This window comes from Acomys russatus, chromosome 8 (genome assembly GCF_903995435.1).
Source record: "Acomys russatus chromosome 8, mAcoRus1.1, whole genome shotgun sequence".
Classification (NCBI taxonomy): Eukaryota; Metazoa; Chordata; class Mammalia; order Rodentia; family Muridae; genus Acomys; species Acomys russatus.
The window spans coordinates 74,477,583-74,491,823 of record NC_067144.1 but is presented as its reverse complement, the minus strand read 5'-3'; the positions used below and the strand labels follow the sequence as shown (position 1 = coordinate 74,491,823).

At 45.8% G+C, this 14,241-nt stretch overlaps 1 protein-coding gene across 1 annotated transcript in view; it reads left to right on the top strand.

Annotated features, from left to right (window-relative positions):
* Nucleotides 1–14,241, top strand: part of Brwd1 (bromodomain and WD repeat domain containing 1) — a 76,064-nt gene that overhangs the window by 49,306 nt on the left and 12,517 nt on the right. Inside the window, exons 27-34 of the mRNA XM_051150297.1 lie at nucleotides 441–531; nucleotides 3,747–3,859; nucleotides 4,706–4,767; nucleotides 7,511–7,666; nucleotides 7,793–7,913; nucleotides 9,707–9,832; nucleotides 12,520–12,589; nucleotides 12,790–12,831. Of these exons, the coding sequence (XP_051006254.1) occupies nucleotides 441–531; nucleotides 3,747–3,859; nucleotides 4,706–4,767; nucleotides 7,511–7,666; nucleotides 7,793–7,913; nucleotides 9,707–9,832; nucleotides 12,520–12,589; nucleotides 12,790–12,831 (781 nt within the window). The remainder of the gene's footprint in view (nucleotides 1–440; nucleotides 532–3,746; nucleotides 3,860–4,705; nucleotides 4,768–7,510; nucleotides 7,667–7,792; nucleotides 7,914–9,706; nucleotides 9,833–12,519; nucleotides 12,590–12,789; nucleotides 12,832–14,241) is intronic.

Sequence of the window (14,241 nt, the reverse complement as noted above, 5' to 3'; positions counted from 1 at the left end):
AGCTCATACGACACGTGTGCGAGGAACCGGCCTGTCTGCCTTGTTCCCATTCACACCTGGCTTGTGTGTAGACACCAGCAGTCCACACTCAGGGACGCACGTTCACCAGCTGAGCTGTCTCTGTCATCCTTTTTGGGCTACAGACATGGTTAGATGTGTCTAGGAAGATGGCCCCGCTAAGAAACGTGAGTTCATGTGTGCTGGGCAGGGTGAGCAGGTGGGTGCTGTGCTGCTCCCTGGCTGGCCAGCTGGCTGCCGTGGCCAGCGCCGGACCGTGACGTCCTGTCTCAGAAGAGTGAGGTGGATGGCGTTTGGGGAATGATGCCCAAGTTGTCTGAACTCCACTCCCTGTGAGCACACCTGTACACAGCCACCTGATAGGACAGGTGCTGCGTGACCATCGCTGATTTTCACTGTGGTAATTTTTATTTTATTTTTAGATATCATGATATGCCAGATGTTATCGATTTTCTTGTGTTGCGTCAATTTTATGATGAAGCAAGACAGAGAAACTGGCAGCCTTGTAAGTCTGTCCTCATTCACGTGTACATCGTCTTAGAAGCCATTGTGCTGCCATTCACGGCTAGCGCTTTTAATTACGGTTTATATAAAGAAGTACTTTCCAGAAGCATACATGACCTTTAAATGTGTTTTCATAGTGCGTGTGCTAATTGGCACCTGTTCCATGTAGACTTCAGCTGAGCAGCTTTGCTTTTGCTCATGGTGTGTATGTTTGGGAATGACTGTCATGGTTGTTGTCATTGTCTTAGAGACAGTGTCTTGGTAGCTTTTGCTGGCCTGGGACTCACAGGGCCCGCCTGCCTGGCCTTCACCTCCTGAGTGCCACCACACTTAGCCGTGTATAATTATCTTTAATTTTGTACTTTTAAGTGATTTAAAACACAGCCTGTGGGATGTGACCCCTCTGGTGGCTGAATACCCCTTACACAGGAGTTGCATATCAGATACTTAGGGTGCATTAACAGTAGCAAAATAACAGTTATGAAGTAGCAGAAATAATTTTATAGTTGGGGTCTCCACAATATGAGGAGCTGTATTAAAGGGCTGCAGCTTTTGGAAGGTTGATGGTTAGAAAACACTTACAGATATAATACTGAAAATACTGTGACATATAAGCTGGGCGGTGGTGGAGCACACCTTTGATCCCAGTCAGTACCTGGAGGGGAGAGGCAGGCGGAAGTCTGCGTTCAAGGCCAGAGCCAGTTATTGAACAGCCAGGGCTGCACAGAGAAACTGTGTCTTGGAAAAAACAAAACAAAAACCCAAAAGGAAAAGAAAATGTGGTGTGCCACAGTATTTTACTTTTGATAAAACAAACTAGAGTTAAGTAATGTGACTTGAGGAAACGGGTCCTTTAAGAAGTAGACAGGCTATGAAGATGGTGCACTGGTTCCTCTTCCATAGGCACAGTTGACTTCTACGCACCCATGTCAGGTAGCTCTCAGCTGCGTCTAACTGCATCTCTAGGGTCTGACACCCTCCCTCCCTCCCACAGGCATGTTTTCTGTTTGTGGGTACACCCTACTCCCCACTTCCACTCTGTTTTAAAACAAGTCTTAGAAACAAAAAAATACAAACATTTGGGTCATCCGGTTGCTGGAGTGCGGTCCTGGATCCACGTGCTGTGTAGAGAGAGTGACTTCTGGAAGTTTCCTCTGACAACTACTTGTACACCCTGGTCACACATAGATAGTAGTAATGAAACTTAAAAATCTTTAAAAACTTAGTTTCTGATTTGTTTTCTTTTGTAATCTAGTAGTTTTGATTTTTTTTTTTCCATAGTCCACTGTCTAGAGGAAATTGATTGATCTGCTGTCAGTTGTACAGTGTTACATTATCCTACCACATCTATCCATCCATCCATCTATCCGTCCATCTATCCATCCATCTATCCGTCCATCCATCCATCCATCTATCCGTCCATCTAGCCATCCATTCATCCATCCATCCATCCATCTATCCGTCCATCCATCCATCTATCCGTCCATCCATCCATCCATCTATCCGTCCATCTATCCATCTATCCGTCCATCTATCCATCCATCCATCCATCCATCCGTCTATCCGTCCATCCATCCATCCATCCATCCATCCATCCATCTATCCGTCCATCTATCCGTCCGTCCATCCATCCATCCATCCATCTATCCATCCATCCATCCATCCATCCATCCATCCATCCATCCATCTATCCGTCCATCCATCCATCCATCCATCCATCCATCCGTCCATCCATCTATCCATCCATCTATCCATCCATCCGTCCATCCGTCCATCCATCCATCTATCCGTCCATCCATCCATCCATCTATCCGTCCATCTAGCCATCCATTCATCCATCCATCCATCCATCTATCCGTCCATCCATCCATCTATCCGTCCATCCATCCATCCATCTATCCGTCCATCTATCCATCTATCCGTCCATCTATCCATCCATCCATCCATCCATCCGTCTATCCGTCCATCCATCCATCCATCCATCCATCCATCCATCTATCCGTCCATCTATCCGTCCGTCCATCCATCCATCCATCCATCTATCCATCCATCCATCCATCCATCCATCCATCCATCCATCTATCCGTCCATCCATCCATCCATCCATCCATCCATCCATCCGTCCATCCATCTATCCATCCATCCATCCGTCCATCCATCCATCTATCCGTCTTTATTTTTAAATGTTGTCTTTTGAGACAGGGTCTCACTGTGGCCTTGAACTCACAAGAGAGGTCTTGTAGCTGGATGGGTGACTTTGCTATTTGTAAAATCCTGTGTCAGTTTGTGTATAAAGCATAGTTATGAAATGGGTGGTACTTAGTCACTAAAGTCCAGGCATTTTACTGTAGTTGTTGGATACATTTAAATCCTTAAGCGTCTAGAGCGGCTCCTGCAGGTTAGAGTTTGCAGCCTGAGTCTGCCACACAGGGTGCGTTGGAAGAGGGGTAGTCTTACACCGTGAGTATATTCCAACTGTATTTTACCTGGAAAAGTTAACGTTGGAGGTTGTCTTATATGCCGAAAATATGGTAATAACTGTGTGTGTGTGTGTGTGTGTGTGTGTGTGTGTCAGTTACACTAGGCCACAGAGCTACAGCCCAGGCCCATCCTACCCTTTGACTTGTAGAGGAGCCTCTGCAAAAGCCCTGTGGAGAGACGAGCTTTGTGCCCTCTAAGGCAGTAGGAGTGGCCAGTGCCTCTGCTGCTCTGTTAGATAGCAGTACATTTTTAATGCTTGACCTGGTTTTTACCTGTTTCTTTTAAATTTTACTTATTTTGTGCATTTCAAGGGTGTGAGTATACCATGGGCTCACGTGAGGGTCAGAGGACTTGGGAAGACTGCTCTTCTTGTGTCACGTGGGTCCTGGGACTGAGCTCAGGCATCAGGCATAGTGGCAAGTGCCTTTGTCTGTTGACCCATCTCACTGGCCGCAGACCCCAAGTGCTCGTGTTCCGCTGTTGTGTTCTGTGTGGTGACTGCAGGTGCAGGACTAATCATGGATGCTACGTGTCTTAGTGTGCTAGCGTTTAATACTGTGCGCACAGCAGTTGGTGTCAGTCTCTTCCCTCTCCTTACACTGTTTGAACACACTGTGTGATACACCCGCAACCCTGAGGATTTTGACTTTTCTTTAACTTTGTGCATATTATGGTATTTCATAGTAAAAGATGTACACAATGCTTCCAAGGGCATGCCTCAGGCGTGATCGTTTCTCTTGCAGGGTGACAGATTTCGATCTATAATCGATGATGCTTGGTGGTTTGGAACTGTGTTGAGTCAAGAGCCATATCAGCCGCAGTACCCTGACAGCCATTTCCAGTGTTACATTGTTAGGTTTGTATACCAAAATTGTTCACTGTTTTCAGATCTCCATGTAACCAACATGCATTAGGTCTAGTGTAATTTTATGCCATTGAGTCAGTTTGACGTCCAGAATGCCTAAAATTCCTGAGCCAATCACATCTCAGTGTTGATGTTGTGTCATTAACAATACTTGGGAAAGCCTTCACCTTTCCCCTGGCTGGCTGTAGATACAGTCTGACATGCCAAGCTTTCACACTGTCTTGTGCTTTCCTTAACTCTGAGGAAAGGTTGCACAGGAGTTCTGATGTTTTTGTAAACCTTACAAATTATTTTTAATAATTTATATTTATATGTGTGGCTATTTTGCCTGCATGTACCATGTGTATGCACCGTTTTGCCTGGTACCCTTGGAGGCCAGAAGAGGCCATCAGATCATTTGGGATTGGAGTTCCAAATAGTTGTGAGCTGCCATGTGGGGGCTGAAAATGAAGCCTTGTCCTCTGGAAGAGCAGCAGCCCTGGTCATTGAGCCTTGTCTTCAGCACCTTGTGTGTGCTTTCGCTCTTTCTTCGGGGGTCTCGGGTCTTGGCCTTTTTTTTTTTTTTTTTTTTTTTTTTTTGGAGATAGGGTTTCTCTATGTAGTCCTGGCTGTCATTCAAAGAGATCTGCCTGCTTCTGCCTCCCAAGTGCTACAATTAAAGATGTGTGCCACCATGCCTGGTGTATTTTTTTAATCCTGTCTTTCTCAACCTTTCAGAATGTTAATGTTAGAAGTGTAATTGCTGCTGTGGTGATTGATTCTCATATTTCTTTTGTAATTGATGATGTGCACAGTCTGCTGTGGGGAGAAGCTAACCTCTGCTTCTTTGTTAAACAGGTGGGACAACACTGAGATTGAAAAGCTTAGCCCATGGGACATGGAGCCAATCCCTGACAACGGTACATATTTATATAGTATATATATACGTATATATATGTGTGTATGTGTGTATACCATCACCACGCCACTATGTCAGACACACTCGAGTGTGACAGTGACGAGAAGCGTCACTGACTGCAAGATGGAACCTGCTGTTTGCAGCTACACGTCTGTGACTATCAAAGCCATGCCTGCCGAGGTCTGCTGATAAGTGTTAGAGCTAACTGCAGCCTTACAGCTAAGGCTAGAGTTACACAGAGCTTTCCCTGGCTCTGAATATATATCTAAAGAGTAGGTGCAAATAAACAGCACTTAAGATTGGCCAAGGTTGAGAATCTGATTACTTTAGACAAGTTACATAAAGTCTTTACACTTACTCCTATGACTCTATTTATACTGAATGTTTCCGTGCTGCTGCATGCCTGACTTGGCACCACATTTACTCTACTGTCCTGTAACCTAACAAAGAGCTCTGCATGTTGTTATCACTCTGAGCATTACACTTGGATTATTATGTTAAAACAAACAGACAGTAAAGCCATCGATCCCGTCATGGTAAGGAAACTGAGCTGATATAGGTAGGACACAGTGCTTACTCATCTTACCAACGTTACAAACAGTAGGACATCTTTTCTGACCAGTACACGCTGTAGCATAAGTTAGTCAACTGAAAAGAATTATGCGGGGCGTGGTAGCCCACACCTTGAATCCCAGCACTGGGGGCTCAGAGGCTGATGGATTTCTGAGTTCAAGGCCAACCTGGTCTACAAAGTGAGTCCAAGACAGCCAAGGAAGGCTACCCAGAGAAATCCTGTCTTGAAAAACCAAACCAAAACAAAAAAAGAATGTGCCTGAATAGCTACATTGCATCTTCCTTTTTTTGATATTTGTTATCACTGTTTTGTTAAACTTATAACATCTTTGTTTTTAAATAATTTCCAATTTACAAATGTTACAAAGAGTTGCTCAGTGTCATTTCATCTACATGGTCAGGGCAGTTGTTTATCCCTGACGTGCTGGCTGTCCTCCTGCCTTGGCGCCCTCCAGCCTTCCTTCAGCCTTTGCTCTAGTCTTCCTCTGTCTTTCGTGGCCCTGACATTTGTGATCACAGGACAGTTGTGCACTTTGTTTTTACTTAGAGCTTTTCTCTTGATTAAACTTTTTCTGGTAACTATGATACATTAACTGTGCGCACCTTTGTGCTGGTGTCCTCAGAGGCCAGAAGAGGGTGTCAGATTTCCTGTGCCTAGACAGAAAGAGATTTGGGAGCCGCTGAAGAAGGTCCACGGGGTTAAGCTCTGCTTGTCTAGAAGTTGAGGAACTGAGATAACTGCCCCCAGCTTCCAGATGCCCGAGGGCTGCGGTGCTCCGCTGTGTCGCCTGCTGCTCTGGAGCAGTGAAACTCACAATGTACTGAGTAGACCAGACACACTCAAGTCTTGGTGTGGTGGGAATATAGGGTCATTTACCATTTATACCTTAATATTTTTCATCTCAGAATTGGAGCAAGAGTAAGAAAGACACCTCCTACTAGCTCATGGCTGGCAAGTAGACTCAGATCCCACAGAGCCTAAGACACCTCCTACTAGCTCATGGCTGGCAACTGGACTCAGATCCCACAGAGCCTAAGACACCTCGTACTAGCTCATGGCTGACAACTGGACTCAGATCCCACAGAGCCTAAGACACCTCGTACTAGCTCATGGCTGACAACTGGACTCAGATCCCACAGAGCCTAAGCAGCTGATGCTCTAGCACACATCTTGGAGCTTTAGGTATTACTGGAACTTGCCGTAAGCTGTTGTGTCAGCCTAAACTCTAGTGGGTATCTCCTCCCCTCTGATTAGCACTCTATATAGAAAGTAGCCCAGGCTGGCCGGGAGCTCATTGTGGGTACCAGGCAGGCACTGAGCTCTCAGACAGTCTTCCTGCCCCTGCCTCCCGAGCACTACAGCATTTGTCTGGATGATGCTACTTGTCTGTGTTTGGATTTTCTCCCTAAGAATTCTTGTTGCCGTCCCTTCAGCCTATGTGATTTACTGCTTCCTTCAATGAACAGAATTAGCTCTGTATGTTGCTGCTGTTGTGTCTTGACGATGTGTGTGTTTGTGGGGGTTAACAGTCTTAGGTACCTGTGGGTGGCCTTTGGCTTCCCCCAGAGCACTAGCATTGTAGGTGTGCTCCATCACACCTGGTGTTGTGAGGGTTAGAGATGACACCAGCACTGCCTGCGTGGTGGGCGGGCTCTTTGCCAGTTGAACTGCATCTCCGAATCATGTCTTGAGCTTTTCAGAGTAGGCTTTCTGGTATACCCTGTCTGTTGTGATTTGCTTTAAGAAGCCTCTGGGTTAAGGTTGCCTTGTTTGTTTGTATTTTTATGGTGACCAGGACTTCGCATTTTGAAGGAATAGCATGTAGGTGGCCTCTGTTTGGACTTTACCAGCGTGCTGCTTTGCTTACATTTCAATTCAAGCAATTTTGTAATCTCAGTGAATGACTTAGAAAGTTGAAGGTTTGAGCTTGGCTTTTTGAGACACGCTTAGCTTAGGCTGTCCTGGAACTCACAGAGATCCACCTGCTTCTGCCTCCCGAGTGTTGGGATTATAGCCGTGTGCCACCACGCCTGGCTTGAGTCTGCCTGTGACAGTGCAGGCAGCTTATTCTGCAAGCTCTTGCGGTTGAGCCGTAGTGTACAGTGTTCACTGCATTTTAGAAGCTGATTATCTTTCCCCCTTTTCGTTTTCTTTAAAATGGAATTCATAGTTGATCCGCCAGAAGAATTGGGAGCAAGTGTCTCTGTCACTTCAGATGAGCTAGAGAAATTGCTCTACAAACCACAAGATGGAGAGTGGGGCCAGAGCTCACGAGATGAGGAGTGTGAACGCATCATCAGCGGCCTCGATCAGCTCCTCAGCCTTGGTGAGCGACTCGCACGAGCTGATGCTCTGGGCCTCTCTTAGGAATGACTTTTTTTTTTTAAGCTAAATATCACCTACAGGTAATAAACTTTCTGTTAAAAGCTTAGAATTGTATCTTCTCTTACAGATATGGCAGCAGCGTTTGCAGGCCCGGTGGATCTGTGTACATATCCAAAGTACTGCACAGTAGTGGCTTATCCCACTGATCTTTATACAATTCGAATGAGGCTTGTTAATCGATTTTACAGGTTAGTAGGGATCTCTTGAAAGAGCTTGAGGCCGTAGTCACCAATATAAAGAAAGATGTACAGTTCCTGGGTGTGTGTATTAGAAATTACGTTAACTAGGTACTGTTGTTTTGTGTGTCAGATTCTTTTTTTTAAGTGTATGAATTTCTAGAACTTTATTTTTTAAAGTTTATTTATGGTCTTTGCGTATATGCATGCATGTTTGTGCATGTGTAATGCAGGTTCCCTTGGTGGCCAGAAGAGGGAGTTTCATCCCCTGGAGGGGACTTAGAGGTGCTTGTCAATCCCCAGACGCGGGTGCTGTAACTGAGCTGCAGTCCTCTGCAAGAGCAGCAAGTGTCTTAGCCAGTGAACCTGTTCTCTGGTCTAGCTTATGAAACAATACAATCCATTTTTATGATACTGGAGATATATTTAGGTATATACTGCCAGGTGGTGTAAATGCCTTTTTTTTTTTTTTTTTTTTTTTTTTTTAAATAAAAGGAATGTGATCTAAAATCCTTGAAAATGTTTATCTTGAGGTATAGCCCAAATTGGGATGGTTTGAATTTTACCAGTTTTACCCGATTTAAAAATCTTAACTGCTACATTTAAAAGTAGATTTCATAAACTAAGTGTGGTGGTGCATGCCTTTAATCCCAGGACTGGGGGAGGCAGAGGCAGGCGGATCTCTGTGAGTTCAAGGCCAGCCTGATCTACAAAGCGAGTCCAGGACAGCCAAAGACTACACAAAGAAACCCTGTCTCGAAAAAATAAAAACAAAATAAAACCAAAAAGTAGATTTCACAAGTTGTTAATTGCACCTGCTGTTCTGAGGAGTGATTATTTCTCTGAGCGTTGGGGTTTTGTTGTTGGCTGTTTGTCATTGGTAATTTAAAATCACTTATTTATAGTGATTTTTACAATAATGGGCTGTATTTTAGTTTTCATGATTCCATTACTTAATGAAATTACTGTTGCATATAATTTCACAGTTATAGTTCATATATCTAGTTGTGTGCATTTGAGTTTGCAGTGAAACTGACAGTTGATATTCCACACATTTTCTTTAGTGTCTGTGTGTGTGTCTGTGTGTGAGGGGGTTGTGGGTTGTGGTCTGTGCTGCTGTAGACACGTGGAGAATGCCCAGTGTGTTCCTCTGTTGCGCTCTCTGCCGTACTCCCTTGATACTGGGTCTCTCATGGCCCTGGGTAAGCTGACTGCCCAGTGAGCGCGTGGGGTCTGTGTATCTTTACTTCCCAGGGCTGGAGTTAAAGGCCTCACAGCCATGCTCACCTGATTTTCCTATGGGTGCTGTGGGGTCTAGTCAGGTCTTTACCGTTGCTTCAAAAGGTACTGATAGGCACAGTGGAAAGGAAAGATTGGTTTCGTGTGTGTGTGTGTGTGTGTGTGTGTGTGTGTGTGTGTGTGTGTGTGGGATGGTGGAATTTAAGTGCATACCTGTGTATGATTTACTTAAATTAGCTTTTGCAGTTTATTGTGCACTGTAATGTCCTAATGAGAACTCTAGAAGATTATTTATTACAAGTTTGCACTAATAATGTTTTGAAGATATGATCTCATTTCTTTTGGTTTCTCAAGAGAAGGTTTCTCTCTGTGTGGGCCTGGCTGCCCTGGACTCGCTCTGTAGACCAGACTGGCCTCAAACTCACAGCCATCCACCTGCCTCTGCCTCCCAAGTGCTGGGATTAAAGGCGTGCGCCACCACGGCTGGCTTTGGTCTCGTTTAATAGGCAGGCTTTGCTAGACTTTGGTTATCTCCATTTAAGTAATGAGCTGCTCTTCCCATTAAGGAGGCTGTCTGCGCTGATCTGGGAAGTCCGGTACATAGAACACAACGCAAGGACATTTAATGAACCCGAAAGTGTAATTGCAAGATCAGCTAAAAAAATAACCGGCCAGCTTCTGAAGTTTATTAAGTAAGTGACCTCGTGCCTGACAGAAGCGTCTTTTCTGTATCCTGTGCTGTAACGACCCCAGCTGCTCATTCCTGCTGCCTTAATTCTTCTCATTTGATGCTTTACTTGAGGCAACATTTCTTTGCATACTTGTGATTATAATTCTTTTGAAGGAATGTGACCAATTCAATTTCATTTTTTTTTTTTGAGCGGACAAAACTTACTTTTATTACTGTTATCATAAATCATGTAGAATATGAGCTCCCTAACCAAAAAAACAAAAACAAAACAAAACAAAACAGCAAAGGTTAGGGCTGCGGACAGAGGAACTCATTCTCTCTTTGGGGGAAGTAAATGGATCTCAACTTCACAGAAACCTTGCCCTGCCCTGCCCCCACCAAGGTCAGCGCTTGCCTGGCAGCAGCCAGTTAGTTACCCTCTGTAGCCTGACTGAAACCTGAAAGCAAACTGAGCATCGGGGTGAAAAAGAGCTGGCGGGTTTCCCGCCGATACCAGCTGCTACCGGGTTCTCAATACCCAAAGGCAAAATATCTTAAGGCTCTAGAGTACAAACCCCGTGCTGAGTTCCGAGGCAACAAAGTCCGAATTAGAAGCTAGGAACTTAAGGTCCAAATTCAAACTTCAAGTCCTAGGCTGAAAGAAGGCTTGGGGAAAGAGCTGGCTCCCAGCCTTTCCTACTTCGTTTAGGAAAGTACACAGGCTTCTGCCAAATCACACCCCTGTAGCCTCCAAGTCACCCTCCATTAGGCCCAGGCTAACTGCGAAGCTTCTAGTCCAGGAGTCAAGGAAGGGAACACTAATAATGCCTGGCAGCCTGGTGTGGTGGGCCTCATCAGCTCTACCTGCACATAACCCGCCCCCCGGGGGGGGACTCAAAGAAGTCCTGAAATTTGTACTTATGCGTGTTATAACTGAGCTGGCCACCTCTTCGTCCTAAGGGGTGGGAGGAGGAGGGAGGTTCGCAGAACCTTAGGAAAGAAACCACTTACATGGGTCTTCTAGCGCTTCCTAGAGGCCCGCGAAGGCTGTGAATCCACCAGCAGGCGGGGAGGGGAGATTGCAGCCTCTTTCAACCAGGGACGACTCCTGCTCAAGCACCGTGACTTCGGCGAGTCCGCAGCTCTCAAGACTTGTTTTCCCAGAAGCAAATCAGGGAGGGAGGAAGGGCGCGCAAGCCGAGCGTGCGCGGGGCTGTGTGTGTGTGTCTGTGTCTGTGTCTGTGTGCGCGCGCACGCTAACGCAGCCGATCGCTGGAGTTCCCCGGGTTTCGAACTGTTGGTTTCGACCTCCCTCCGCAAGGACGCTGGGGTCGCACCTTTATTTCACAACTAGAAAGGACGTCCTTAGGAGGCAAAGCGAGCCCCTACCCACCCGTCCCCAGAGAAGGAAGTGTCGTGCCCGGGACCCTAGTGTGTCTCTGGCTTCCAAATACAGCACATAGCGGCGCAGATCCTCCTGCTGCGGAACTTAAGAGACAAACTTCTACGCATACGGCCACTCTCAAGCCTGCTCAACTTCAGGCTCACTTTTGCGCTCCCGCACCCTGGGCGCCCACAACCATCTGAACCCGCGCTGCTCTGCCTCCCCGAAGTGCGGGGGTGTGGTGCGAAGCCAGCTTCAGCGGCCCAGGTCGCTCAGCGTGTTTGTGTGTGTGTCGTGCGCCGTGTGTGTGCGTGTGTGTGCGTGTGTGTGGTTTGTGTGCGCCATCCACATTCCCTACCCAGGCCCTCTGCCGCAGGCCACTAGCGCGCCTCCCCAGCTTTCTGGATCCCCGCGTCTTAGTCCGGGTGCCCAGCCCTGAACTTGAGTCCGCCTCCGACAGACGCCGCAAGGGTCCAGCCAACCCGGCAGCCTCCGTCACTAGATAGCCAAACCTCAATTTCATTTTTAAATTCATTATTACATGACTGGGCATTTTGCCTGCTTATATGTATGTGCACTTACTTGCTTCCTTTTTGCCTATGGATACCAGAAGAGGGTGTTGGATCTCCCTGAGACTAGAGTTACAGCTAATTTTTACCCATTATGTAGGTGTTAGGACTTGAACTCAGATCCTTGGGAAGAGCAACCAGTACTCCTAACCACTGAGCTATCTCTCTCTCTTCCCCTCCCCCAAAGGTTTTATTGATCCTTTGTGAGTTTCACATCATGCACCCCAGTCCACTCATCTCTTTGTCCCTTGATATCTACCCTCCGCCCTTTCAACCTCCCTCCCCCAAAGAAAAAAGCAAACAGCATGTAAAACATCTCCTCATGGAAGCTGTAGTGTGCCACATGGGTCCCACAGTACACCGCTCTGTCCACACATCTTCACTTGCAAATGTTGACTGCAATGGATCCTTTGTAAGAGGAAGCCATCTCTGCCCATTTTTGTCATGTCTTTCTTGGGCAGCCTTTTAACCTTCTTTCCTTTTTATGTTCACTGACAGCGAGATAACTTGGTTAAGTTTGTGTTGTCTTCTACCTTAAACCTCTCTGTTTTCTTATTATTTGCTAATCAGTATTGCTGTGGTAACGAGTAGGGCATACTGTATGTGGCTCTTTAGGGAATTGGCTAAAATCTTGTGCCATTCTTTGTAAAGTTCGGTATACCTAGGCTGGGAGCTGTTTGTATTTTAATATGAAGTGAATGCTTGACAGGAGTAACTATTTCTTGTATGATTAATTGTGAAAATTTTAACTTTTAGGAATCAAGATTGTACAAATATATCAGAGCTATCCAACACATCTGAAAACGATCAGAATGCTGATGACTTGGTATGAAGTTTAACTTTTTAAACAGTAACTTAAAAATGAGAGTAGAAAATGTAGGTTGTTGATGTGAGCTTTTGTGGCGTATCCAGTTAGCTGTGGGAAGAGGCTCCTGATGAGCCGCCGAGGTGAGGGTGCCCTGTCACAGCTCAGGTGGGGACAGCTCTGATGGGAGCTCCGTAGTAAGGTGCTCTGCTTTATCCTAGGATGACAGTGACCTCCCCAAGACATCTTCTGGAAGGAGGAGGGTAAGTCCTCTGTGTGGCTAATGTGTGTGTTGCTCATCTGGATATTTTAGAAATGCTTCATTGAGAGTTGGAACTGAATTCTCAGGTGGAATAAATATGGATCCTAGGGCTCACTGTGGGCTCTGTAGGGCATTGGTCAGACTTCCGATTGCTGTCTTAGCAGCGAGCACAGCACCAAGGATTGTGTGTAAAGCAGCTGAGTACGGCCTCTAACGCTGCATTTCAGTGGGAAGTGAATGCTTCAGAAGAGTGTTCGTCAGACGGTTGTGCAGCCAGGAACGGAGGTTTCTTGGAATAGAGAAGAAAAAAGATGGGATCTTTTAAGGGGATGTTAACTAGTAACTGATTGGTTACTGACTTCTTTAAAAGCAGACATTTGTTGGAAAGATGAGTCTTTACGGACGACGTTTACAAAATAGAGAACTGTGATGTGATTTGTCCCCAGCGGCTTCGGGGGACAAAGTAGGAGATTACTGAGCTGCCTATTCACAACAGAATGCTTAAAATACTGTAACTTACGTTGTCTAAAATTGCACATAGATGTTCCTTAAATTTAAGGTGTAAAAAAAAAAAAGTGTGCCTGGGTGTGGTGACACACACCTTTGAAACATAGCACTCAGGAGGCAGAGGCAGGCAGATCTCTGGGTTTGAGGCCAGCCTGGTTTACATAGTGAGTTCCAGGCCAGCCAGGACTACATAGTAAGACCTGACTGTCTCAAAAAACAAATCAACCAGCCAAACAAACCAATTTCTCGATTTGTCTTAAAATGATTGTCCCAATTAACATTGACGAACAAGATACGCATTTGTCTTGTCTGATTTGCCATTTTTATGTGGGTTCATTCTAACTGAAGTGCCGAGTGTTTCCTACATCCATTTCTTGGCTGTGCCTGTTGTTGCAAATGACACGCTTGATTCCACTATGCAGGTGTTGCCGTGGACACGGAGTAGAGTGTGACACGACTCTCACTACAGTTATGGAAACTCCAGGGAGAGAGTTCGTTGCCTTTGCTAGAGTGTAAAGCCCCTCCCCCACCACACACTTCTGTTTCCTTTGAGGCTGCATTGGTCCTTATAGCTAACCCCGATAGCTTCTTGCCGCAGTGCCCACATCTTCAGTTGCCATCTACCAAGGGCCTTCTTCATGTGAGGAAGCTGCAGTGCTAGGCAGCTCCTGAGAGTAACAGCTTATGTTCTGTGAGATGGACAGGCGTGAGACTTGGCAGGAGTTCTTGTTAGATCATGTTTGCTGTGCTCATTGGAGTACAATTTTCATTTTACAAAAGTGTGTTTAGTGTATCATAAGACAAGATCAGATTTCTTAGAACTTGGCCTTTTCTAGCTAGATAACAAGTTGAAAACAGCCACCACTTCTACACAGTACAGAAGTCAGGAGGCCCCACTTTTTCT